This window comes from Oncorhynchus nerka, unplaced genomic scaffold (genome assembly GCF_034236695.1).
Source record: "Oncorhynchus nerka isolate Pitt River unplaced genomic scaffold, Oner_Uvic_2.0 unplaced_scaffold_1942, whole genome shotgun sequence".
NCBI classification, from domain to species: domain Eukaryota; kingdom Metazoa; phylum Chordata; class Actinopteri; order Salmoniformes; family Salmonidae; genus Oncorhynchus; species Oncorhynchus nerka.
The window spans coordinates 10001-30000 of NW_027039384.1; the positions used below are offsets into that span (position 1 = coordinate 10001).

A 20000-nucleotide genomic window follows, 5' to 3' on the forward strand; every position below is an offset into this window, starting at 1 on the left:
AGACAGTTGACAGAGCCACTTCCACTTCCAGACAGTTGACAGAGCGGTTCCACTTCCAGACAGTTGACAGAGCGGTTCCACTTCCAGACAGTTGACAGAGCGGTTCCACTTCCAGACAGTTGACAGAGCGGTTCCACTTCCAGACAGTTGACAGAGCGGTTCCACTTCCAGACACTTCCAGACAGTTGACAGAGCGGTTCCACTTCCAGACAGTTGACTTCCAGACAGTTGACAGAGCGGTTCCACTTCCAGACAGTTGACAGAGCCACTTCCTCTTCCAGACAGTTGACAGAGCGGTTCCACTTCCAGACAGTTGACAGAGCGGTTCCACTTCCAGACAGTTGACAGAGCGGTTCCTCTTCCAGACAGTTGACAGAGCCACTTCCTCTTCCAGACAGTTGACAGAGCGGTTCCACTTCGAGACAGTTGACAGAGTGGTTCCACTTCCAGACAGTTGACAGAGCGGTTCCACTTCCAGACAGTTGACAGAGCCACTTCCACTTCCAGACAGTTGACAGAGCGGTTCCACTTCCAGAGCGGTTCCACTTCCAGACAGTTGACAGAGCGGTTCCACTTCCAGACAGTTGACAGAGCCACTTCCTCTTCCAGACAGTTGACAGAGCGGTTCCACTTCCAGACAGTTGACAGAGCGGTTCCACTTCCAGACAGTTGACAGAGCGGTTCCTCTTCCAGACAGTTGACAGAGCCACTTCCTCTTCCAGACAGTTGACAGAGCGGTTCCACTTCGAGACAGTTGACAGTGGTTCCACTTCCAGACAGTTGACAGAGCGGTTCCACTTCCAGACAGTTGACAGAGCCATTTCCACTTCCAGACAGTTGACAGAGCGGTTCCACTTCCAGACAGTTGACAGAGAGGTTCCACTTCCAGACAGTTGACAGAGCAGTTTCACTTCCAGACAGTTGACAGAGCGGTTCCACTTCCAGACAGTTGACAGAGCCACTTCCTCTTCCAGACAGTTGACAGAGCGGTTCCACTTCCAGACAGTTGACAGAGCGGTTCCACTTCCAGACAGTTGACAGAGCCACTTCCAGACGGTTGACAGAGCGGTTCCACTTCCAGACAGTTGACAGAGCGGTTCCACTTCCAGACAGTTGACAGAGCGGTTCCACTTCCAGACAGTTGACAGAGCGGTTCCTCTTCCAGACAGTTGACAGAGCAGTTTCACTTCCAGACAGTTGACAGAGCGGTTTCACTTCCAGACAGTTGACAGAGCGGTTCCACTTCCAGACAGTTGACAGAGCCACTTCCTCTTCCAGACAGTTGACAGAGCGGTTCCACTTCCAGACAGTTGACAGAGCGGTTCCACTTCCAGACAGTTGACAGAGCCACTTCCAGACGGTTGACAGAGCGGTTCCACTTCCAGACAGTTGACAGAGCGGTTCCACTTCCAGACAGTTGACAGAGCGGTTCCACTTCCAGACAGTTGACAGAGCGGTTCCTCTTCCAGACAGTTGACAGAGCGGTTCCTCTTCCAGACAGTTGACAGAGCGGTTCCACTTCCAGACAGTTGACAGAGAGGTTCCACTTCCAGACAGTTGACAGAGCGGTTCCACTTCCAGACAGTTGACAGAGCGGTTCCACTTCCAGACAGTTGACAGAGCGGTTCCACTTCCAGACAGTTGACAGAGCGGTTCCACTTCCAGACAGTTGACAGAGCGGTTCCACTTCCAGACAGTTGACAGAGCCACTTCCTCTTCCAGACAGTTGACAGAGCGGTTCCACTTCCAGACAGTTGACAGAATGGTTCCACTTCCAGACAGTTGACAGAGCGGTTCCACTTCCAGACAGTTGACAGAGCGGTTCCACTTCCAGACAGTTGACAGAGCGGTTCCACTTCCAGACAGTTGACAGAGCGGTTCCACTTCCAGACAGTTGACAGAGCGGTTCCACTTCCAGACAGTTGACAGAGCGGTTCCACTTCCAGACAGTTGACAGAGCGGTTCCACTTCCAGACAGTTGACAGAGCGGTTCCACTTCCAGACAGTTGACAGAGAGGTTCCACTTCCAGACAGTTGACAGAAAGGTTCCACTTCCAGACAGTTGACAGAGCGGTTTCACTTCCAGACAGTTGACAGAGCGGTTCCACTTCCAGACAGTTGACAGAGCGGTTCCACTTCCAGACAGTTGACAGAGCGGTTCCACTTCCAGACAGTTGACAGAGCGGTTCCACTTCCAGACAGTTGACAGAGCGGTTCCACTTCCAGACAGTTGACAGAGCGGTTCCACTTCCAGACAGTTGACAGAGCGGTTCCACTTCCAGACAGTTGACAGAGGCACTTCCTCTTCCAGACAGTTGACAGAGCGGTTCCACTTCCAGACAGTTGACAGAGCGGTTCCACTTCCAGACAGTTGACAGAGTGGTTCCACTTCCAGACAGTTGACAGAGCGGTTCCACTTCCAGACAGTTGACAGAGCGGTTCCACTTCCAGACAGTTGACAGAGCCACTTCCTCTTCCAGACAGTTGACAGAGCGGTTCCACTTCCAGACAGTTGACAGAGCGGTTCCACTTCCAGACAGTTGACAGAGCGGTTCCTCTTCCAGACAGTTGACAGAGCCACTTCCTCTTCCAGACAGTTGACAGAGTGGTTGCACTTCCAGACAGTTGACAGAGCGGTTCCACTTCCAGACAGTTGACAGAGCCACTTCCACTTCCAGACAGTTGACAGAGCGGTTCCACTTCCAGAGCGGTTCCACTTCCAGACAGTTGACAGAGCGGTTCCACTTCCAGACAGTTGACAGAGCGGTTCCACTTCCAGACAGTTGACAGAGCGGTTCCTCTTCCAGACAGTTGACAGAGCCACTTCCTCTTCCAGACAGTTGACAGAGCGGTTCCACTTCGAGACAGTTGACAGAGTGGTTCCACTTCCAGACAGTTGACAGAGCGGTTCCACTTCCAGACAGTTGACAGAGCCACTTCCACTTCCAGACAGTTGACAGAGAGGTTCCACTTCCAGACAGTTGACAGAGCAGTTTCACTTCCAGACAGTTGACAGAGCGGTTCCACTTCCAGACAGTTGACAGAGCCACTTCCTCTTCCAGACAGTTGACTAAAACGACGAGCAACAGTTACTGACAACCATGTCTGTTGATTTGTTTTCCCCCCAGAAGTTTTCATGTCATTAGTCATTGAACTGGTTTTAAAGGACTTGTTCTCCTCCTCTCTTCGTTATGTTCTGTGTCAGTCTAGTCAGCCTTCAGTTTAACGTTATTCTCCTCCTCTCGTCATATACCATTTAACAGCTCTGTTATTCTGCGTAGCAAACATCCCTCCACACTGCTCTGTCTAATCAAACCGTTTGCAAGTCTCCTGTAGAGTGACACTAATTTGTATGTAATGAGTGAAGCCTTGGGGAGGAACAAGGAGACAAGGTGCAGATTCCCCCATTCTTCCTCCTCCTCACCCCCACCCTCTCACTCCTCACCCTCTCCCTCCTCCTCACCCCTCCCTCACCCTCTCCCCAGTCTCCAACCCCCCTCCCTTTGTTTTCCCTCCCCAGCCAATCAGCTGTCCTGTCCCGGGCTGTGTGGGTGTGTCTCTCTGACTGTTCTCTTTGCATTCCTCTGCAGGCATCTCAATAACAATAGAATCCGCACCCTGGGAACGCAGTGCTTTGACGGCCTTCACAGCCTGGAGACTCTGTAAGTTGACCTCTCATTATCATGTATACAACTACTGCCATTTGGAGATTCTTTGCCCTCTTCATCTCTCTTCTCCCTCCTCCTACCTTCATCTCTCTCCCGTCTCCTTCTCCCTCCCTCTCTCTTCTCCCTCCATCTCTCTTCTCCCCCACCTCCCTCCCTCTCTTCTCCCTCCTCCTTCCTCCATCTCTTCTCCCTCCTCCTCCCTTCATCTCTCTTCTCCCTTCATCTCTCTCCCCCCTCCTCCCTCCCTCTCTTCTCCCTCCTCCTCCCTCCATCTCTTCTACCTTCTCCTCCCTTCATCTCTCTTCCACCCCTACTCCCTCCCTCCTCCCTCCCTCAATCTCTTGTCCCTCCTCCTCCCTCCCTCTCTTCTCCCTCCTCATCCCTCCCTACACCTCTCTTCTCTCTCCTCCTCCCTCCCTACATCTCTCTTCTCCCTCCTTCTCCCTCCCTACACCTCTCTTCTCTCTCCTCCTCCCTCCCTACATCTCTCCTCTCCCTTCTCCTCCCTCCCTACATCTCTCTTTTCCCTCCTCCCTCCTCCTCCCTCGCTACACCTCTCTTCTCCCTCCTCCCTCCCTACATCTCTCTTCTCCCTCCTCCTCCCTCCCTTCACCTCTCTTATCTTTCCTCCTCCCTCCCTACATCTCTCCTCTCCCTTCTCCTCCCTCCCTACATCTCTCTTTTCCTCCTCCCTCCTCCCTCCCTCGCTACACCTCTCTTCTCCCTCCTCCTCCTCCCTACAACTCTCTTCTCCCTCCTCCTCCCTCCCTACACCTCTCTTCTCCCTACTCCTCCCTCCCTCCCTCTCTTCTCCCTACTCCTCCCTCCCTCCCTCTCTTCTCCCTCCTCCTCCCTCCCTACACCTCTCTTCTCCCTACTCCTCCCTCCCTCCCTCTCATCTCCCTCCTCCTCCCTCCCTACACCTCTCTTCTCCCTACTCCTCCCTCCCTCCCTCTCTTCTCCCTCCTCCTCCCTCCCTACATCTCTCTTCTCCCTCCTCCTCCCTCCCTCTCTTCTCCCTCCTCCTCCCTCCCTCTCTTCTCCCTCCTCCTCCCTCCCTACACCTCTCTTCTCCCTCCTCCTCCCTCCCTACACCTCTCTTCTCCCTCCTCCTCCCTCCCTCTCTTCTCCCTCTTCCTCCCTCCCTACACCTCTCTTCTCCCTCCTCCTCCCTCCCTCTCTTTTCCCTCCTCCTCCCTCCCTCCTTCTTTTGCCACTGACAGTCACACAACACAGAGAGTTTCCCTTACAGCTCTAGAAGTGGGCCGCTGCTCTCTGGTTCTCTCTCGCTCTCTGGTTCTCTCTCGCTCTCTGGTTCTCTCTCGCTCTCTGGTGCTCTCTTGCTCTCTGGTTCTCTCTCGCTCTCTGGTTCTCTCTCGCTCTCTGGTTCTCTCTCTCTCAGTTAATTGTTTGCCTGACTAAAAGTCATTCACATGCATAAATAGACGTTTTTGGGTCTGGGTGCACTGAAGCATACCAGAAGCCGCTGGCTAGTTGGTTGGCTGGCTGGCTGGCCGGTTCATTAAAGGAATCCCCTAACACGGAATATACTATTTGTCATGTAGTTAAATATATTCCCTGTTAGGAGATTCCCTCCAAAAATCACACACTCCCATGGCTTTTACATGTTCATTAATTTTGCATTTAGAGGGGCTTGTGGGTAACAGAGAGACGTGTGGGTAACAGAGACACGTGTGGGTAACAGAGAGACTTGTGGGTAACAGAGAGATGTGTGGGTAACAGAGAGATGTGTGGGTAACAGAGAGACGTGTGGGTAACAGAGAGATGTGTGGGTAACAGAGAGACGTGTGGGTAACAGAGACACTTGTGGGTAAAGGAGACGTGTGGGTAACAGAGAGACTTGTGGGTAACAGAGACGTGTGGGTAACAGAGAGACATGTAGATAACAGAGAGACGTGTGGGTAACAGAGAGACTTGTGGGTAACAGAGAGATGTGTGGGTAACAGAGAGACGTGTGGGTAACAGAGAGACGTGTGGGTAACAGAGACACTTGTGGGTAAAGGAGACGTGTGGGTAACAGAGAGACTTGTGGGTAACAGAGACGTGTGGGTAACAGAGAGACTTGTAGATAACAGAGAGATGTGTGGGTAACAGAGAGACGTGTGGGTAACAGAGAGACTTGTAGATAACAGAGAGATGTGTGGGTAACAGAGAGACTTGTGGGTAACAGAGACGTGTGGGTAACAGAGAGACTTGTAGATAACAGAGAGATGTGTGGGTAACAGAGAGACGTGTGGGTAACAGAGAGACTTGTAGATAACAGAGAGATGTGTGGGTAACAGAGAGACGTGTGGGTAACAGAGAGACGTGTGGGTAACAGAGACACTTGTGGGTAACAGAGAGACTTGTGGGTAACAGAGACGTGTGGGTAACAGAGAGACTTGTAGATAACAGAGAGACGTGTGGGTAACAGAGAGACTTGTGGGTAACAGAGAGACTTGTGGTAACAGAGAGACTTGTGGGTAACAGAGAGATGTGTAGGTAACAGAGAGACTTGTAGATAACAGAGAGACTTGTGGGTGACAGAGAGACTTGTGGGTAACAGAAAGATGTGTAGGTAACAGAGAGACTTGTAGATAACAGAGAGACTTGTGGGTAACTATGAAACGTGTGTCTTCCAGATTGTTGTGTATGTGGGGGTTTTCCTCCACTCCCCCCATAAAGAATAGTGTATCAGTAATGGCAGCAGCTGCTTGGACACAGCCGGCATATTCTCCTCAGGGAGGGGTCTCTGTCTCCACCCTGCGGGGGGGTGAGGAGTGCTCACATTAACTCTCCATGTGTCACATGACATCTATTCAGCTCCAGGGACTGGGAGCTATTCGTTAACCCCCTGCCTGCCTGCCTGCCTTCCTTACAATCCTCCTTTATCCATTTGTCATTTTGATAATGGTTAGACATTTACATGTCCACACAAGCAAAAGGCCGATCGTCACATGATCATCCCCCCCCAGTATTACATACAGGACCTTTATCCTGGCTGCTTCTCCATACAACAACATGGGAAACTAAGTGTGTAGTTCCTATACCTTAAAAACACACAGATGTTACTGTGTGCTTCTACACCTGCATTGCTTGCTGTTTGGGGTTTTAGGCTGGGTTTCTGTACAGCACTTTGAGATATCAGCTGATGTACGAAGGGCTATATAAATAAATTTGATTTGATTTGATTTACACTCTCTTCCTGGTACCATCCTGGGTCTCCCTGGTTTAGTAGTACTGTGTTATTTTGGCAAAACACTCCCTGGCTTTGTAGTACTGTGTTTATTTAGCAAAACACTCCCTGGCTTTGTAGTACTGCGTTTATTTAGCAAAACACTCCCTGGCTTAGTAGTACTGTGTTTATTTAGCAAAACACTCCCTGGCTTAGTAGTACTGCGTTTATTTAGCAAAACACTCCCTGGCTTAGTAGTACTGCGTTTATTTAGCAAAACACTCCCTGGCTTAGTAGTACTGCGTTTATTTAGCAAAACACTCCCTGGCTTAGTAGTACTGCGTTTATTTAGCAAAACACTCCCTGGCTTAGTAGTACTGTGTTTATTTAGCAAAACACTCCCTGGCTTAGTAGTACTGTGTTTATTTAGCAAAACACTCCCTGGCTTTGTAGTCCTGCCACTATTTAGCAAAACACTCCCTGGCTTAGTAGTACTGCGTTTATTTAGCAAAACACTCCCTGGCTTTGTAGTACTGCGTTTATTTAGCAAAACACTCCCTGGCTTAGTAGTACTGCGTTTATTTAGCAAAACACTCCCTGGCTTTGTAGTACTGTGTTTATTTAGCAAACCACTCCCTGACTTAGTAGTACTGTGTTTATTTAGGAGTACTGTGTTTATTTAGCAAAACACTCCCTGGCTTAGTAGTACTGTGTTTATTTAGCAAAACTCTCCCTGGCTTAGTAGTACTGTGTTTATTTAGTAGTACTGTGTTTATTTAGTAGTACTGTGTTTATTTAGTAGTACTGTGTTTATTTAGCAAAACACTCCCTGGCTTAGTAGTACTGTGTTTATTTAGTAGTACTGTGTTTATTTTTCCGTATAATATCAAAGTCATGACTCGGTTCGGTTTCTGTTTAATTAACCCAGCTGCAAATATGACAACGTTTACATGACAGATGTCTGTGTGAGGGAATTAAACAAAGCAAAAATCCACCTGATATTCTCCATCTGAACTCTAGAACCTGAGTTCTAAACACACAGACATGATATTCTCCATCTGAACTCTAGAACCTGAGTTCTAAACACACAGACATGATATTCTCCATCTGAACTCTAGAACCTGAGTTCTAACACACAGACATGATATTCTCCATCTGAACTCTAGAACCTGAGTTCTAACACACAGACATGATATTCTCCATTTGCATTCTAGAACCTGAGTTCTAACACACAGACATGATATTCTCCATCTGAACTCTAGAACCTGAGTTCTAACACACAGACATGATATTCTCCATTTGAATTCTAGAACCTGAGTTCTAACACACAGACATGATATTCTCCATCTGAACTCTAGAACCTGAATTCTAACACACAGACATGATATTCTCCATCTGAACTCTAGAACCTGAGTTCTAACACACAGACATGATATTCTCCATCTGAACTCTAGAACCTGAGTTCTAACACACAGACATGATATTCTCCATCTGAACTCTAGAACCTGAGTTCTAATACACAGACATGATATTCTCCATCTGAACTCTAGAACCTGAGTTCTAACACACAGACATGATATTCTCCATCTGAAGTCTAGAACCTGAGTTCTAACACACAGACATGATATTCTCCATCTGAAGTCTAGAACCTGAGTTCTAACACACATACATCATATTCTCCATCTGAACTCTACAACCCGAGTTCTAACACAGACATGATATTCTCCATTTGAATTCTAGAACCTGAGTTCTAACACACAGACATGATATTCTCCATCTGAACTCTAGAACCTGAGTTCTAACACACAGACATGATATTCTCCATCTGAAGTCTAGAACCTGAGTTCTAACACACATACATCATATTCTCCATCTGAACTCTACAACCCGAGTTCTAACACAGACATGATATTCTCCATTTGAATTCTAGAACCTGAGTTCTAACACACAGACATGATATTCTCCATCTGAACTCTAGAACCTGAGTTCTAACACATCTCTGCATGTCTGGCAGACATATCAGTGTGGATGACGGATCACCACCTCAAGCTGAACCTCGGCAAGACGGAGCTGCTCTTCCTCCCAGGGAAGGACTGCCCGTTCCATGATCTCGCCATCACGGTTGACAACTCCACTGTGTCCTCCTCCCAGAGCGCTAAGAACCTTGGCGTGATCCTGGACAACACCCTGTCGTTCTCAACTAACATCAAGGCGGTGGCCCGTTCCTGTAGGTTCATGCTCTACAACATCCGCAGAGTACGACCCTGCCTCACACAGGAAGCGGCGCAGGTCCTAATCCAGGCACTTGTCATCTCCCGTCTGGATTACTGCAACTCGCTGTTGGCTGGGCTCCCTGCCTGTGCCATTAAACCCCTACAACTCATCCAGAACGCCGCAGCCCGTCTGGTGTTCAACCTTCCCAAGTTCTCTCACGTCACCCCGCTCCTCCGCTCTCTCCACTGGCTTCCAGTTGAAGCTCGCATCCGCTACAAGACCATGGTGCTTGCCTATGTAGCTGTGAGGGGAACGGCACCTCAGTACCTCCAGGCTCTGATCAGGCCCTACACCCAAACAAGGGCACTGCGTTCATCCACCTCTGGCCTGCTCGCCTCCCTACCACTGAGGAAGTACAGTTCCCGCTCAGCCCAGTCAAAACTGTTCGCTGCTCTGGCCCCCAATGGTGGAACAAACTCCCCCTCACGACGCCAGGACAGCGGAGTCAATCACCACCTTCCGGAGACACCTGAAACCCCACCTCTTTAAGGAATACCTAGGATAGGATAAAGTAATCCTTCTCACCCCCCCTTAAAAGATTTAGATGCACTATTGTAAAGTGGCTGTTCCACTGGATGTCATAAGGTGAATGCACCAATTTGTAAGTCGCTCTGGATAAGAGCGTCTGCTAAATGACTTAAATGTAATGTAATGTAATGTAAATGTCTAACACACAGACATCATATTCTCCATCTGAACTCTACAACCCGAGTTCTAACACAGACATGATATTCTCCATTTGAATTCTAGAACCTGAGTTCTAACACACAGACATGTTCCAACTGAACTCTAGAACCTGAGTTCTAACACACAGACATGATATTCTCCATCTGAACTCTAGAACCTGAGTTCTAACACACAGATATGATATTCTCCATCTGAACTCTAGAACCTGAGTTCTAACACACAGACATGATATTCTCCATCTGAACTCTAGAACCTGAGTTCTAACACACAGACATGATATTCTCCATCTGAACTCTAGAACCTGAGTTCTAACACACACATGTCCGTTATTCATTTAAAAAGGGTTCTATGTCCTTCCTGCTGCAGTGTGTCTATGTGTCTCTCTTTGCATCCCAAATCGCACCCTATTCCCTGTTTAGTGCACTACTTTTGGCCAGAGACATATAGGGTCCTGGTCAAAAGTAGTGCTCTCTAAAGGGAATAAGGTGCCATTTGTTGATGCAGAGTCTGACTGTGTGTGTGGTCGTTGTGAGCAGGACTCTGTAATAATTGCTGCCCACTCTATATAATGTTTACATACCCTACATTACTCATCTCATGTGTATATACTGTACTCGATACCATCTACTGCATCTTGCCTATGCCGTTCTGTACCATCACTCATTCATATATTTAAATGTACATATTAATATTCATTCCTTTACACTTGTGTGTATAAAGGTAGTTGTTGTGAAATTGTTAAGATGACTTGTTAGATATTACTGCACGGTTGGAAACTAGAAGCACAAGCATTTCGCTACACTCGCATTAACATCTGCCCACCATGTGTACGTGACCAATACCATTTGATTTGATTTGATTTGATGTTTCCCTACATACGACCGGACGAACGACCGGCATGCACATGTTCTCCCAGGGTTTTCACTGTATTACAGACAACCTTCTGGCAGGGTGCAACAGGATAGCTCTGTATGCAGTGTGCCAGCAGCACAGATTTCTACTACTGAACCCTGTCCACTCCTGCTGGAGAGATGCACAGGCTGACCAAGTAACCAAACAACCTCCCACGGACTAGGAGGACTGGGAGCCCAAGCCATGATTAGCTCTTAATCCTAGGGGCCACTCTCTGTCCAAATGGTGTCTTAACCCTATGGGGGGCCACTCTCTATCCAAATGGTGTCTTAACCCTAGGGGCCACTCTCTGTCCAAATAGTGTCTTAACCCTAGGGGCCACTCTCTGTCCAAATGGTGTCTTAACCCTATGGGGGGCCACTCTCTATCCAAATGGTGTCTTAATCCTAGGGGCCACTCTCTGTCCAAATGGTGTCTTAACCCTATGGGGGGCCACTCTCTATCCAAATGGTGTCTTAACCCTAGGGGCCACTCTCTGTCCAAATGGTGTCTTAACCCTATGGGGGGCCACTCTCTATCCAAATGGTGTCTTAATCCTAGGGGCCACTCTCTGTCCAAATGGTGTCTTAACCCTATGGGGGTCACTCTCTATCCAAATGGTGTCTTAATCCTAGGGGCCACTCTCTGTCCAAATGGTGTCTTAACCCTATGGGGGGCCACTCTCTATCCAAATGGTGTCTTAACCCTAGGGGGGACCACTCTCTGTCCAAATGGTGTCTTAACCCTAGGGGGGACCACTCTCTGTCCAAATGGTGTCTTAACCCTAGGGGCCACTCTGTGTCTGTAACAGTATAACTTTAGACCGTCCCCTCGCCCATACCCGGGCACGAACCAGGGACCCTCTGCACACATCAACAACAGTCACCCACGAAGCATCGTTACCCATCGCTCCACAAAAGCCGCGGCCCTTGCAGAGCAAAGGGGAACCACTACTTCAAGGTCTCAGAGCGAGTGACGTCACCGATTGAAACGCTATTTAGCACCACCGCTAACTAAGCTAGCCGTTTCACATCCGTTACACCAGCACCACCGCTAACTAAGCTAGCCGTTTCACATCCGTTACACGTCCAAATGGTGTCTTAAACCTAGGAGGGGGAGGGGCAATCTCTGTCCAAATGGTGTCTTAAACCTAGGGGGGGGCAATCTCTGTCCAAATGGTGTCTTAAACCTAGGGGGGGGGGGGCAAATCTCTGTCCAAATGGTGTCTTAAACCTAGGGGGGGGCAATCTCTGTCCAAATGGTGTCTTAAACCTAGGGGGGCAATCTCTGTCCAAATGGTGTCTTAAACCTAGGGGGCGACAATCTCTGTCCAAATGGTGTCTTAAACCTAGGGGGGCGGCAATCTCTGTCCAAATGGTGTCTTAAACCTAGGGGGGCGACAATCTCTTTCCAAATGGTGTCTTAAACCTAGGGGGGACAATCTCTGTCCAAATGGTGTCTCAAACCTAGGGGGGGGGGGCGACAATCTCTGTCCAAATGGTGTCTTAAACCTAGGGGGGGGGGGGGGGGGACAATCTCTGTCCAAATGGTGTCTTTAACCTAGGGGCCACTCTAGGTTTACTTCAATGTAAATGTTTAAACATGTTTTCAAATTCTTTGTGGATCTGTGTAATCTGAGGGAAATATATTTATAGAGGTACATGGAAGGCTGTGTTGCTCAACCAAGTCTGCTGGTTAATTGGATACATTGTAGTAACGTCGATGTGTGATAGACGGGATACTCTGTCTGTTCCTTCCTAACCTGCGTTTGCAGCTGCTGTTGCTAACTCAACGGCTAGGAGGTTTCACTTCTGTAGTGAATAAGAGTTCAAAGTTCATACCATTCGCAAGCAAAGCTCACGCTGATGTTGGCTTCGTTCTGTTGTTATTATCTGAACCATTCTGACATCGGACCGTCGTCCTCACATCCTCGGAACAGGAGGTTACATTGTTGTCAAGGCTTTATATAGGAAGGGAGAGGAGGGCATGTTTGAAAAGTTTTATAGCCCATGTCCCTTCACAGGGGCGGGCCACTGATTGAGCAGAGCCCTATCTTATGAAAACCCAAATCTCACATTTTAGAAGCTAAAATCACATTTCATTCCATCACGAATAATTTGATATTCAAACATTTAAATTGAACAACAATTCCATGTGAATCCGATAACTCTGATGTGTAGACTTTCCACTGTGGAGTTAATGTCATCCTATCATCGATGAGAATGTCTCAGATGACAACCCAACTGACATCATATGATCTGTCTCGCATATGTTCAATTGGTCGGATTACCAGAATATAGTTCATTTCCCCCCACCTTCTGATGTTCCCCGAATCTCTATGTTAACCAAGGGGTTTTCAATAGTCACATCAGTAGGGTAGAGAGAGGAAAAAGGGGGGAAGAGGTATTTATGACTGTCATAAACCTACCCCCCAGGCCAACGTCATGACAATAGTCAAAGCTTTCCTAAAGTTTGGGTCAGTCACAGTGGTCAGGTATTCTGCCACTGTGTACTCTCTGTTTAGGGCAAAACAGCATTCTAGTTTGCTCTGTTTTTTTGTTATTTCTTTCCAATGTGTCAAGTAATTATCTTTTTGTTCTCTCATGATTTGGTTGTGTCTAATTGTGCTGCTGTCCTGGGGCTCTGTGCGGTGTGTTTGTGAACAGAGCCCCAGGACCAGTTTGCTTAGGGGACTTTACTCCAGGTTCATCTCTCTGTAGGTGATGGCTTTGTTACGGAAGGTTTGGGAATCGCTTCCTTTTAGGTGGTTGTAGAATTGAACTGTTCTTTATTTTTTATATTTCTCTCTCTCTCTCTCTCTCTCTCTGTCTCTCTCTGTCTGTCTGTCTCTGTCTCTCTCTCTCTGTCTCTGTCTATCTCTATCTGTCTCTCTCTCTCTCTCTCTCTCTGTCTCTCTCTGTCTGTCTGTCTCTGTCTCTCTCTCTCTGTCTCTGTCTCTCTCTATCTGTCTCTCTCTGTCTCTGTCTCTGTCTCTCTCTATCTCTGCCTCTGTCTCTCTGTCTCTGTCTCTGTCTCTGTCTCTGTCTCTCTCTCTCTCTCTCTCTCTCTCTCTCTCTCTCTGTCTCTCTCTGTCTGTCTGTCTCTGTCTCTGTCTCTCTCTCTCTGTCTCTGTCTGCCTCTCTCTGTCTCTCTCTCTGTCTCTCTCTCTGCCTCTCTCTGTCTCTGTCTCTCTCTCTGTCTCTCTCTCTCTGTCTCTGTCTCTGTCTCTGTAATTATTTGTAATTATTTATTAGGATCCCCATTAGCTAATGCCGTAACTTTAGCTAATCTTCCTGGGGTCCAACACCAACTACATTTAACTACAAACACATTTAACATTCAGTTGACGCTTTCTACTTCCTGTCCAGTCATATGGTCTATTTCCTGTCCAGTCACATGGTCTATCACATTAGATGTTCTTTCTACTTCCTGTCCAGTCACATGGTCTATCACATTAGATGTTCTTTCTACTTCCTGTCCAGTCATATGGTCTACCACATTATATGTTCTTTCTATTTCCTGTCCAGTCATATGGTCTATCTCATTAGATGTTCTGTCTATTTCCTGTCCAGTCATATGGTCTATCTCACTAGATGTTCTGTCTACTCCCTGTCCAGTCACATGGTCTATCACGTTAGATGTTCTTTCTATTTCCTGTCCAGTCATATGGTCTATCTTATTAGATGTTCTGTCTATTTCCTGTCCAGTCATATGGTCTATCTCATTAGATGTTCTGTCTACTTCCTGTCCAGTCATATGGTCTATCACATTAGATGTTCTTTCTATTTCCTGTCCAGTCATATGGTCTATCACATTAGATGTTCTGTCTATTTCCTGTCCAGTCACATGGTCTATCACATTAGATGTTCTTTCTATTTCCTGTCCAGTCATATGGTCTATCTCATTAGATGTTCTGTCTATTTCCTGTCCAGTCATATGGTCTATCTCATTAGATGTTCTGTCTATTTCCTGTCCAGTCATATGGTCTATCTCATTAGATGTTCTGTCTACTCCCTGTCCAGTCACATGGTCTATCACATTAGATGTTCTTTCTACTTCCTGTCCAGTCACATGGTCTATCACATTAGATGTTCTTTCTACTTCCTGTCCAGTCATATGGTCTATCACATTAGATGTTATTTCTACTTCCTGTCCAGTCATATGGTCTATCACATTAGATGTTCTTGAATTTTTATCTTGAAGGTGGATTTACTTGTTGCCTGAGAAATATGGATTGGTAAAGAGTTCCATTCAGCTAGAAATATGGATTGGTAAAGAGTTCCATTCAGCTGAGAAATATGGATTGGTAAAGAGTTCCATTCAGCTGAGAAATATGGATTGGTAAAGAGTTCCATTCAGCTAGAAATATGGATTGGTAAAGAGTTCCATTCAGCTAGAAATATGGATTGGTAAAGAGTTCCATTCAGCTGAGAAATATGGATTGGTAAAAGGTCCATTCAGCTAGAAATATGGATTGGTAAAGAGGTCCATTCAGCTGATAAATATGGATTGGTAAAGAGTTCCATTCAGCTGATAAATATGGATTGGTAAAGAGTTCCATTCAGCTGATAAATATGGATTGGTAAAGAGGTCCATTCAGCTGATAAATATGGATTGGTAAAGAGTTCCATTCAGCTGAGAAATATGGATTGGTAAAGAGTTCCATTCAGCTAGAAATATGGATTGGTAAAGAGGTCCATTCAGCTGATAAATATGGATTGGTAAAGAGTTCCATTCAGCTGAGAAATATGGATTGGTAAAGAGTTCCATTCAGATGAGAAATATGGATTGGTAAAGAGTTCCATTCAGCTGAGAAATATGGATTGGTAAAGAGGTCCATTCAGCTGAGAAATATGGATTGGTAAAGAGTTCCATTCAGCTGAGAAATATGGATTGGTAAAGAGTTCCATTCAGCTGATAAATATGGATTGGTAAAGAGTTCCATTCAGCTGATAAATATGGATTGGTAAAGAGGTCCATTCAGATGAGAAATATGGATTGGTAAAGAGTTCCATTCAGCTGAGAAATATGGATTGGTAAAGAGTTCCATTCAGCTGAGAAATATGGATTGGTAAAGAGTTCCATTCAGCTAGAAATATGGATTGGTAAAGAGTTCCATTCAGCTAGAAATATGGATTGGTAAAGAGGTCCATTCAGCTAGAAATATGGATTGGTAAAGAGGTCCATTCAGCTGATAAATATGGATTGGTAAAGAGGTCCATTCAGCTAGAAATATGGATTGGTAAAGAGTTCCATTCAGCTGATAAATATGGATTGGTAAAGAGTTCCATTCAGCTGATAAATATGGATTGGTAAAGAGTTCCATTCAGCTAGAAATATGGATTGGTAAAGAGTTCCATTCAGCTGATAAATATGGATTGGTAAAGAGTTCCATTCAGCTGAGAAATATGGATTGGTAAAGAGTTCCATTCAGCTGAGAAATATGGATTGGTAAAGAGTTCCATTCAGCTGATAAATATGGATTGGTAAAGAGTTCCATTCAGCTAGAAATATGGATTGGTAAAGAGTTCCATTCAGCTGATAAATATGGATTGGTAAAGAGTTCCATTCAGCTGAGAAATATGGATTGGTAAAGAGTTCCATTCAGCTGATAAATATGGATTGGTAAAGAGTTCCATTCAGCTAGAAATATGGATTGGTAAAGAGTTCCATTCAGCTGATAAATATGGATTGGTAAAGAGTTCCATTCAGCTGAGAAATATGGATTGGTAAAGAGTTCCATTCAGCTGAGAAATATGGATTGGTAAAGAGTTCCATTCAGCTGAGAAATATGGATTGGTAAAGAGTTCCATTCAGCTAGAAATATGGATTGGTAAAGAGTTCCATTCAGCTGATAAATATGGATTGGTAAAGAGGTCCATTCAGCTAGAAATATGGATTGGTAAAGAGTTCCATTCAGCTGAGAAATATGGATTGGTAAAGAGGTCCATTCAGCTAGAAATATGGATTGGTAAAGAGGTCCATTCAGCTGATAAATATGGATTGGTAAAGAGGTCCATTCAGCTGATAAATATGGATTGGTAAAGAGTTCCATTCAGCTAGAAATATGGATTGGTAAAGAGTTCCATTCAGCTGAGAAATATGGATTGGTAAAGAGTTCCATTCAGCTAGAAATATGGATTGGTAAAGAGTTCCATTCAGCTAGAAATATGGATTGGTAAAGAGTTCCATTCAGCTAGAAATATGGATTGGTAAAGAGTTCCATTCAGCTGATAAATATGGATTGGTAAAGAGGTCCATTCAGCTGATAAATATGGATTGGTAAAGAGTTCCATTCAGCTAGAAATATGGATTGGTAAAGAGTTCAATTCAGCTGAGAAATATGGATTGGTAAAGAGTTCCATTCAGCTGAGAAATATGGATTGGTAAAGAGTTCCATTCAGCTAGAAATATGGATTGGTAAAGAGTTCCATTCAGCTAGAAATATGGATTGGTAAAGAGGTCCATTCAGCTAGAAATATGGATTGGTAAAGAGTTCCATTCAGCTAGAAATATGGATTGGTAAAGAGGTCCATTCAGCTAGAAATATGGATTGGTAAAGAGGTCCATTCAGCTAGAAATATGGATTGGTAAAGAGTTCCATTCAGCTAGAAATATGGATTGGTAAAGAGGTCCATTCAGCTAGAAATATGGATTGGTAAAGAGTTCCATTCAGCTAGAAATATGGATTGGTAAAGAGTTCCATTCAGCTGATAAATATGGATTGGTAAAGAGTTCCATTCAGCTGATAAATATGGATTGGTAAAGAGTTCCATTCAGCTAGAAATATGGATTGGTAAAGAGTTCCATTCAGCTAGAAATATGGATTGGTAAAGAGGTCCATTCAGCTGATAAATATGCATTGGTAAAGAGTTCCATTCAGCTAGAAATATGGATTGGTAAAGAGGTCCATTCAGCTAGAAATATGGATTGGTAAAGAGGTCCATTCAGCTGATAAATATGCATTGGTAAAGAGTTCCATTCAGCTGAGAAATATGGATTGGTAAAGAGTTCCATTCAGCTGATAAATATGGATTGGTAAAGAGTTCCATTCAGCTGATAAATATGGATTGGTAAAGAGTTCCATTCAGCTGAGAAATATGGATTGGTAAAGAGTTCCATTCAGCTGATAAATATGCATTGGTAAAGAGTTCCATTCAGCTATGGCTCTATATAAAACTGTAGATTTAAGTTGATTTGTCCTTGGCTTGGGTTAGTCTTAGCTGCCCTGAATTTGCCTGTCTGGTTTGGTGGTTATGTGTGTTGCTAATATGTACTAATTGGACCAGGGATTGGACCAGGGATTGAACATATAACTGGACAGTACTCTAAGTGTGATAGGACCAGGGATTGACCATATAACTGGACAGTACTCTAAGTGTGATAGGACCAGGGATTGAATCACCTGATTCAGTGTGCTAGATGTTTCATACTCCGAACATTTTCTTGTAACAGTAATTCCCTTATCCATCTTAACAACAATATGATCTATGTGTTCTGACCATGATAAAGCTGCGTGCAACATGATGCCTAGTAGTTTCATTTTTTTCACTTGCTCTATCTCTCTCTCTGTCTCTCGCTCCCTGTCTCTGTCTCTGTCTCTATCTCTCTCTCTCTCTGTCTCGATATCTCCCTGTCTCTGTCTCTGTCTCTGTCTCTATCTCTCTCCCTGTCTCGATATCTCCCTGTCTCTGTCTCTGTCTCTGTCTCTATCTCTCTCCCTGTCTCGATATCTCCCTGTCTCTGTCTCTGTCTCTGTCTCTCTCTCCTCCCTGTCTCTGTCTCTCTCTATCTCTGCCTCTGTCTCTCTGTCTCTGTCTCTGTCTCTGTCTCTGTCTCTCTCTCTCTCTCTCTGTCTCTCTCTCTCTGTCTCTCTCTGTCTGTCTGTCTCTGTCTCTCTCTCTCTGTCTCTGTCTCTCTCTATCTGTCTCTCTCTGTCTCTGTCTCTGTCTCTCTCTATCTCTGCCTCTGTCTCTCTGTCTCTGTCTCTGTCTCTGTCTCTCTCTCTCTCTCTCTCTCTCTCTCTCTCTCTCTCTCTCTCTCTGTCTCTCTCTGTCTGTCTGTCTCTGTCTCTGTCTCTCTCTCTCTGTCTCTGTCTGCCTCTCTCTGTCTCTCTCTCTGTCTCTCTCTCTGCCTCTCTCTGTCTCTGTCTCTCTCTCTGTCTCTCTCTCTCTGTCTCTGTCTCTGTCTCTGTAATTATTTGTAATTATTTATTAGGATCCCCATTAGCTAATGCCGTAACTTTAGCTAATCTTCCTGGGGTCCAACACCAACTACATTTAACTACAAACACATTTAACATTCAGTTGACGCTTTCTACTTCCTGTCCAGTCATATGGTCTATTTCCTGTCCAGTCACATGGTCTATCACATTAGATGTTCTTTCTACTTCCTGTCCAGTCACATGGTCTATCACATTAGATGTTCTTTCTACTTCCTGTCCAGTCATATGGTCTACCACATTATATGTTCTTTCTATTTCCTGTCCAGTCATATGGTCTATCTCATTAGATGTTCTGTCTATTTCCTGTCCAGTCATATGGTCTATCTCACTAGATGTTCTGTCTACTCCCTGTCCAGTCACATGGTCTATCACGTTAGATGTTCTTTCTATTTCCTGTCCAGTCATATGGTCTATCTTATTAGATGTTCTGTCTATTTCCTGTCCAGTCATATGGTCTATCTCATTAGATGTTCTGTCTACTTCCTGTCCAGTCATATGGTCTATCACATTAGATGTTCTTTCTATTTCCTGTCCAGTCATATGGTCTATCACATTAGATGTTCTGTCTATTTCCTGTCCAGTCACATGGTCTATCACATTAGATGTTCTTTCTATTTCCTGTCCAGTCATATGGTCTATCTCATTAGATGTTCTGTCTATTTCCTGTCCAGTCATATGGTCTATCTCATTAGATGTTCTGTCTATTTCCTGTCCAGTCATATGGTCTATCTCATTAGATGTTCTGTCTACTCCCTGTCCAGTCACATGGTCTATCACATTAGATGTTCTTTCTACTTCCTGTCCAGTCACATGGTCTATCACATTAGATGTTCTTTCTACTTCCTGTCCAGTCACATGGTCTATCACATTAGATGTTCTTTCTACTTCCTGTCCAGTCATATGGTCTATCACATTAGATGTTATTTCTACTTCCTGTCCAGTCATATGGTCTATCACATTAGATGTTCTTGAATTTTTATCTTGAAGGTGGATTTACTTGTTGCCTGAGAAATATGGATTGGTAAAGAGTTCCATTCAGCTAGAAATATGGATTGGTAAAGAGTTCCATTCAGCTGAGAAA

General features: G+C 45.3%; 1 protein-coding gene across 1 annotated transcript in view; it reads left to right on the forward strand.

The window, feature by feature from the left end:
- The window catches only part of LOC135567612 (leucine-rich repeat-containing G-protein coupled receptor 5-like), a gene marked incomplete at both ends in the record, with an annotated part of 53868 nt that overhangs the window by 3624 nt on the left and 30244 nt on the right, over positions 1–20000 (forward strand). The window contains one exon of the mRNA XM_065014899.1: positions 3591–3662. Within this exon, the coding sequence (XP_064870971.1) occupies positions 3591–3662 (72 nt within the window). The remainder of the gene's footprint in view (positions 1–3590; positions 3663–20000) is intronic.